This window comes from Balaenoptera acutorostrata, chromosome 18 (genome assembly GCF_949987535.1).
Source record: "Balaenoptera acutorostrata chromosome 18, mBalAcu1.1, whole genome shotgun sequence".
Lineage (NCBI taxonomy): Eukaryota > Metazoa > Chordata > Mammalia > Artiodactyla > Balaenopteridae > Balaenoptera > Balaenoptera acutorostrata.
This window is the reverse complement of record NC_080081.1, coordinates 11879981-11888340: the sequence shown is the minus strand read 5'-3', so window position 1 is coordinate 11888340 and position 8360 is coordinate 11879981. Positions and strand designations below refer to the sequence as shown.

The window sequence follows — 8360 nt, the reverse complement described above, 5'->3', positions numbered from 1 at the left end:
CCACAGGTAACCCTGAGAAAAGTAGGAAACAAATTTTGATATTTCATGTTCCTGGAATTTACTGTATGTGGGCCTTGCTTTGTTCATGCTTTTATCACCTTCTGATGAAATTTTAATGAGCGGGCACAGCTTTTATAATCAGGAAAGGAAATGTTAAGGATTTCTTACTCTGCCCCCAAATACACAGACACTTACTCTTAAGAATGAGAATTTATTTCATACCATTGAAACTCTAAAAATCATGACTTGCTTTTACCTGAGTAGTTTTTTGAGTCATACATAATTTAAAAAGAGGTAGGGACTGGAAAAACAAAACTAAAAACAGAAGGTAAAGTTACCAGTTCCTACTAGCCGGTCCTTATTGTGTACCATTCTAAAGCCTAAACACTCACTTTTTGCCTCATTTAACATTGATTCCATAGAGTGTTCGAATGCAAACAATATGGAACTTTGCCACCATTTCAAAAATTTAAGTTAGTCCAAAATAACTTTGTGTGTTAGGAAAGGAGTTAAGTGCAGGGTATGGACTCAGTGTTGTAAAAGTATGTGCATGTGTGTGTGTATGCTTTACATAAGACTTCTCTGAAAAACAAACAAACAAAAGGACTTATTTTAGAGTGTTAGGGTCATTGCTGGCTGCTTAGAAAACAGCTTTCTTGGTTTGGTTCACAGTTCTGAAGTCTTCCCCATCAGCGGCCATACAACAGAGTGTCCTGCCCCCAGGGGACAGACACCTGGGCACATCCTGGGCCCAATCCGTCCTCCACTTGCTTCTTGATATTCATATCTGTGTCTGTGAGATGGGGTCCAACTTGGGATGTGGGTTACTCTGTTCCAGGTACTTTTTCTTTTCATCCGTATCAAACTGAGCATCAATCTCTGCTGGATTGACGTACGTATAGAATCGGGCCATGATGGCAAATATTATGCAGACAACCAGAAGCAACGCCGCAAACAGAACATACTCGGCCCACTTTGAAGGAATTGAAGTTGGAGCAAGGAGAAAAACAAAAACAATACAGGTTATGCGAATGTATATATCGCGGGTATTTTTTCTTGCGACATCCAGATCGAAGGTGTTGGAAATGCAGTTGTTAGGGGAAACTGGTAACTACTGCCACAGATACAGAATGGCCAGCTTTTCTTGAATGCCCAATGTAACAGTAACATTCTTTGAACAGCTCTGGAGTGCAGACACCCAGGACTTTAAGAAGATGAGACAAAATTTCTGAAAGACCCAAGTCTTAAGACAAATAGCTGGCCCCTGCCTGGAAGGATGGGGACCAAGAGCACACCAGGCAGTACTCTTGAGAGAAAAAGAATGTGCTGAAATGTTCTAAGTTAAGACCCCCATGTTATCTTTTGGCAAAACGTTGAGGTCATGAGCATGCAGGATTAGCACAGGCTCTGATGGGACCTGGTGGGGGAAGCAATGAGTCTGATGGGGTAAAGGGACAGCTCCCTTATGAGGCAGAGATTCTGAGTGCTGAAGGAGAGTTCCAGAACCAGAAAAGCCCTCATTTTATTTTAAGGGGAAAAATTACAACAACCTTTAGAATGGCTTTAACTTTAGGTATTATGAAACTTTCTGGATAACACGCCTGCTTTGGGGCCATTGAGCTGCATTCACTGAAGCCAGGAAAGATGTCTCCATTGATAGTAAACCATATGAGGGTGTAGGGATGTTAACCCCATCTGGTTACATCTGGTTATTTTCCAAGTAGAAATAAGAAGAATCAGCACACACTTGGCCATAAGACCTTTTTGTATCTGCCCTATCTGGCTCGTCTGGCAGTGTTATTCAGCCATTGGCCAAGATGACCACGTGTATATACAGACAGCTAGGGAGGGTCGTCGCGATGACGATTAACAGGCAAGAAGACAGAGGTACACGCGATCTCTGTCTGCATCAGTACCTGTTCACTGAACGGGCCTGCTCCTGCTACAATAAGAACAATGAAGTTGCCAAATGCCACTGTCAACAGCCACCCTGCTTGAAGCACTGACTTCATGTTGGAAGGAGCCTGAGGAAACAAAACAGAGTGAGTCCCAATCTAGACGTCAACCGCAGAGCAGGAGAACACAACTAACTCACTGATTCCCTTAATTAGGCCGTCTACCCCCAAAATGCACATTAAGAGTCAGGCTGGTTTAAGTGTAAAAAGGATTATCACTTGGATAACAAGACATCCCAAATGCTCCTGTGGTATGAACATACAAGAATCCTTTGTTTTTCACTCTCCACATGCTTGCAAAGTTGTCATCCTAATGAAATGGACGAATCTACAGATGAGCCGATTCTGCTTCTACAGAAAAATTTTCAAACAAAGCCATCCCGTCCGACCTCTCCTTCCCCCCGAATGGAGGCTGCTCTCTGTGCTGTCATCTTGCTCTCTGGGGAGCTTCCCCGCTATGTCACCAAAACTTCTCTTAGAACTCTTGTCACCTGTGTTATAGTCATCTCCTTAACTAGACTGTGAGGTCATCGCAGGAAGGGATTACCCAGCTCATATTTACAATCTTCACTGCAAAACTTGAAGGTATTGGGCATGCTGGGGTTAGGACGACTGTAACTGTATTTTGATAAAATAGTTCAGAACCTAAGCTCTAATTTAGGTATCAGCAAAATGTGCCTCATTAGTCTAATATTCACAAAAGCAATACTATTTTTTAACTTTTAAAAGCTAGGCCTCAATCAGTGTGCTTACTGGGAGCTACAAAGAGACCTCAAGTGAACCTTAAAAATAATGAGGACACAGACCTATCCATGAGCCTGTTATGAACAGGGTTGTTTCAGAACGTGGGATCCAGTGACCATCACGACCCTGGTAATGGTCGTTAATATAGTTTTTCCTACTTAGGACCCCAAATCTCTAGCATGTGACTGGGAATTCAGATACCTACATATGGACACTCATGATACTAAATAGTAATATTCTTTTTTTTTTTTTTTTTGGCCATGCCATGTGGCTTGCAGGATCTTAGTTCCCCGACCAGGGATTGAACCTGTGCTCTCGGCAGTGAAAGCATGGAGTCCTAACCGCTGGACCACCAGGGAATTCCCTAAACAGTAATATTCTTATTCAGTAAATAAGACTTGGTAATTTCTAAAACCTTGTTTGGTAGAACCTACCATAATGCTTTCTAGAATTTTCTTTTACACTGCAAATACATGGCTACCCCAGCTTTTAATTAAGTCCCAGCAGCATTTTTTGAAGGCAGGGCTGTAGGAGAGGGGTGTACAAAATGATAGACAAGAAACCTGAGAATATGAGAACTCCAATCCTGTGACGGAGAAAACCACCTCGCCGCAGGTGAGGAGGAAGTACTGGGGGATTTGCAGGGCCATGCTGACTGTGTTTGGGGCAATATCTTCAAATATCATCGGTGTGGGGCAGCTGTTATCCTAAACCGGTAAGGCAAAAGCAAGAAGAAGAAATGAAAATCGAGACTGCTTCCAGAATAAAAATTGCTCAGACAGGCAAACTGAATTTGGACCTTCAGGGTTACACCATAGGATCTATCCAGAAAGTACACATTTTAAAAGTAAATATGTTAACACTGCATTTTATCCTTGGGATGGGATGGCCTTGGTAGGATTTGAAAATATGTTCACTAGCTTTTTCTTCTTAAATAAGAGAGCAGATTGGAAGTCAGGTTTGTTGAAAACATTGCCAGCTCTCTGAACTAAAAGCTTCCAAGGTCCATGTTAATAGTCTATGAGGACACTGGTCAATGTGAACGTTTAGAGCAAGTCAGTCTGTTTAATTTTATTCTAACGGTGAACTTAAGGCAATGATAAATCACAGAATTAGTGGTGAACTGAATTAATTCTAAATTCGTTTAAAATACAGATCCTAATATCACTCTGTTAAATCATTACTATGTCCTGTTTTCAAGCACTCATATCAATAAACTTTGCGTGGAACTTCTGATTCAGTGCAATGAGTTACTAACCTTCCTTGTGATTACATAGGTATACGCACTACCAAATTCAAGGTAGGATGTTTTGAACTTATTTTCACAGTGTTGTAAAATTTCTGATGAGTTTATTGTGAAGCTCTTTCTACGAAAAGAAAGATTAATATAAATTAATATTCTTGCTATTGAAAGTTTCAATGTATTATTTAAAGAAAAAGGTTTGAAACCCTTGAACTTGGGAGCAAAGTGTCCATTGTAGGTACTTACTCGCCAGAAGAGAAAAAATGATATTCGCTGGCATTGTGACTGGTAACGTTTTCATAAAGTTGCTCATCCACTGTGACATTGAAGCTCTCAGCAAGAGCATTTACAAATCTGAAACAGAAAACCATCTGTCTTGTGAGTGGACTATGGAATGATTTGCTCCAGGTCACAGTATGTGCATCTGAAGTTGGGCTCTGTTCCTTTTTGGAAGGAATTTAAGATGTCTGCAGAAGATTTCTAGAGTATAAAGGCAGAAAGTAACTTACTCTAGGTTTGCCTTTGCTCACCTCATGAGAACACACCTAAAAGAATTTATTTCACAGAGGTAAATGCCGGGAACTGTTCTAAGTACTCTGTGACTAGGAACTATTTCAGTGGTATTTTGGGATATTAAGTACAGATTGAAATAGCTGCTGATCTCCTCCCCCTCCAGAAGGCAGCCATGTCTTTGTGCTTCTTATTTCAGAAGCTTGACAGCCAAAGTGGTGAAGGACCAAAAGCAGTAGTTGCCGAGTACCTAAAAGACAGCCTCCAACTGGGGCTTCTTTTACAGCGTCAGGGAAGCCCATTTATTTCCTTTACTTTAAAGAGCCGCTTCAGGAGGGAGGGGCTCCAAGGAGTGGGCAGGAAGACGTGGGCCAGCCCAGCAGTCAGAGAGAGTTTTGAGGAATTCCCTTCCGATGGCAGAGACCCGTGTCTGCAGGTCGTGCAGTAACAGAGATCAGCACCCCACGGGAATACGGCTGGGAATGGAACACCCAGGAGGACTGGGTGCTGGGTCCCAAGGTTTCCAGTCTCTGAAGCATTCCCCGTGCCCAAGCTTCAATGGGACCATTTGAGTTGTTTGCCTCCAAAGGACCATATAGGTGGTGACCGGGTGGACAGATGATTAGAGATCCCTTCCTCAAGTGTTCCAGGCTAGGGAAGACTCTGATACTCTTGTACTGCCCCAGGGAGAAGGGGGCTACTCCAAATAAGACCAGCGGCTCTTTCCTACCAGATAGGTGATTGAAGGCATTCAGAAGATCATCCAATTCAGAGAACGAGAAGTAATAACAGTATACACCTAAATACCATAAAGAACCATTTAACTTCCACATCCCTAAAATACATGGTGATGGAATAAAATTTACGTTTTAAGGCAGGACAAGAATATGTAAGCATAACATTCCCTGCCCTGTATTGAGCACTCCCTAATATGCAGTGTGCATCTGCATTATACACTAACTTCACCTCCCCAAAGGTGGGAATGCTGGCTCCACCATAAAGATCGATTTTTTTTCCCTTTCTTCTGACGTCAGCAATGTAACTCCTTGGAAGATAACATTCTTTCCTAATTCTGTAAGGGGTCGTGGTGACCTGCTGCTTGCTTTGTATGTGCAGACTTGGACTATGTGTTTTTGGTCAACCTTATGTAAAAATGTCACTGTGTCATTTTGATGTACAATCTTTTGTCTCAAAAATGTATATTTTTAAGTACCTTTGTGGTTTTTTTTTTTTTTTTTTTTTTGGCCACGCCAGGCAGCTTGTGGGCTCTTAGTTCCCTAACCAGGGATTGAACCCAGGCCCTTGGCAGTGAAAGCGTGGAGTCCTAACCACTGGACCACCAGAGAATTCCCTTGAGGTACCTTTGTATAAATGAAGTACCTTTGACTTCTAACAAGTGGAACAGTCCTCAGAGTTTTTTGAAAGACTGTCTCCTGGGTTATAATCTTTTAGATCAGCTCGAATAAAATTCTCTACTTCTCCTTTAGATGGACTATTGATTAATTTTTTTTGTCAACAGTGGCCAAGTTTCATCTACTGTGTGGCAATAAGTAATATTGGTCAAATTCCAGGGACTGAGAGAACATTTTTATGAATGAAACATTTGACTTGGTGTCATTTAACAGGTGATTAAAATAGAAAACTGAACCTGATGTAGGTCAACAGGACCCTAATACAGTGACTATTGCTCCAAACTGTAAATGCCACTTTTATAAAAGATTAAGATGAACCATTCAAAAGAGAGACAGTGGAAACAGTATTAAATTAGGAAGTAGACCCTTGGGCCTGGGGCCTGGCTTTATATATTATAAGCCAGAAGGCTGAATAAATCCTATCCTAAGGCTTGAGTACTACTGCCCGCCTGAAATATGTCTCAGGGCTGGTACAAGATACCAATAAGAATGGAAATAATCTGAAAAAAAAAAAAAAAGTAACATCACACATCTCAGATGTGTTTTCATATACACACAGAAAATAGGAGAGGATAAACAGCAAACACATTCTGAGTGCTTCGAAAGGCATGGAAAGCGGAGGTTCCAGATCAATTGTGCTCTGAGAGCTCGGATCAGGCAAATCCTAGGGTCCACTAGGCTTCAAGCTGGCTTGACGTGGTAGGAGCACCAGGGTCTAAGCTACAAAGTGATCATGGGAGGAGGGATGGAGAGTGGGAACCAGCTGAGAAAACAACAAGAAGGGACCAGTTCCTTAAAGAATAATGAGGGGACAGAGATATTTGTTCCTCTTCAATAAAAAATTTTTTTAAAAAAGGCTTTATGAGCTATAGTTCACATACCGCAAAATTCACCCCTTTAAAGTGTACAATTCTGTGATTTCACTACAGCCACATGGTTGTGCAACCATCACAAGAATCCAGTTCTCATCTCTCCAAAAAGAAACTCAATACCTGTGAGTAGTCACTCCCCATGCCGCCTCCCCACAGTCCTTGGCAGCCATGAATCTCCTTTCTGTCTCTGTGGATTTGCCTGCCGTTTCATGTAAATGGCATCATACAGCAGGAGGTCTTTGTGCCTGGCTTCTTTCACTTAGCATAATGGGTTTTTTTAAAAATTTATTTATTTATTTATTTATTTTTGGCTGTGTTGGGTCTTCATTTCTGTGCGAGGGCTTTCTCCAGTTGCGAAGAGCAGGGGCCACTCTTCATCGCAGTGCGCGGGCCTCTCACCATCGCGGCCTCTCCCGTTGCGGAGCACAAGCTCCAGACGCGCAGGCTCAGCAGCCGTAGCTCACAGGCCCAGCCGCTCTGCGGCATGTGGGATCCTCCCAGACCAGGGCTCGAACCTATGTCCCCTGCATTGGCAGGCGGACTCCCAACCACTGCGCCACCAGGGAAGCCCTAGCATAATGTTTTTAAGGTGTATTCATGTGACAGCATACAGCAGTACTCCATCTCTTTTCATGGCTGAATAATATTCCATTGTATGGATAGACCACATTTTGTTTATCAGTTGATGGGCATTTGAGTTGTTTCTACATTTTGTCTATTGTGAATAATGCTGCTATGAACATTCATCTACAAGTTTTCGAGTGGACATATATTTCCATTTCTTGTGGGTGTATACCTAGGTGAAAAATTGCTGAGTCATATGGTAACTCTATGTTTAACATTTTGAGAAACAGTTTTTCAAAGTAGTTGCATCAGTTTACATTTGCACCAGCTGTGTATAAGGATTCCAATTTATCTGCCTCCTCACCAACACTTGTTATTACCTGTTTTTTTTTTAAATTTATTTATTAGAGCCTGGTGAATGTGAAGTGGTATCTTGTTGTTTTGATTCACATTTCCCTAATGAATAATGACGCTGAGCATCTTTTCATGTACTTTTTGGCCAATAGTATTTGTTTTGGATAAATGTCTATTCAAATACTTTGCCCATTTAAAAAATTGGGTTATCTGTCCCTTTATTATTGAGTAGTAATAATTTTTATATATTTGGAATATAAGTCTCTTATATATGATTTGCAAATATTTTCTCTCATCCTGTGGGTTGTCTTTCACTTTCTTGATGGCATCATTTGTAGCACAAATGTTTTCAAGTTTGATGAAGCCTATTACTATTTTTGTTGTTGTTGTTGTTTGTGCTTTTAGTTTCATATATAAGAAACCACTGCCTAACCCAAGGTCACAAAGATTCACTCCTATTTTTCTTCTAGAAATTGTATTGCTTTAGTTATATTTAGGTCTACGATCCATTGAGTTAATTTTTATATATGGGATCAGTGAAGGGGGTGTTCATCGTCAGTCTTTTGTATGTGGATTTCCAGTACCATTTGTGGAAAACTCCACAATTTTTAAAATGAAGATATCTTTCTGAATCTACTTATGGCCAATCATGTCCCAGCTACACTCCCTCCTTAAAGCATCTTTTTTCAGTATGGCAGTCGTGAAG

General features: G+C 41.2%; 1 protein-coding gene across 1 annotated transcript in view; it reads right to left on the bottom strand.

Annotated features, from left to right (window-relative positions):
• Positions 1 to 781: 781 nt before the first annotated feature.
• The window catches only part of SLC15A1 (solute carrier family 15 member 1), a 42259-nt gene continuing 34680 nt past the window's right edge, over positions 782 to 8360 (bottom strand). Inside the window, exons 20-24 of the mRNA XM_007196924.2 lie at positions 4189 to 4296; positions 3958 to 4066; positions 3263 to 3406; positions 1917 to 2024; positions 782 to 973 (exon numbers count right to left, since the gene is read on the bottom strand). Of these exons, the coding sequence (XP_007196986.2) occupies positions 782 to 973; positions 1917 to 2024; positions 3263 to 3406; positions 3958 to 4066; positions 4189 to 4296 (661 nt within the window). The remainder of the gene's footprint in view (positions 974 to 1916; positions 2025 to 3262; positions 3407 to 3957; positions 4067 to 4188; positions 4297 to 8360) is intronic.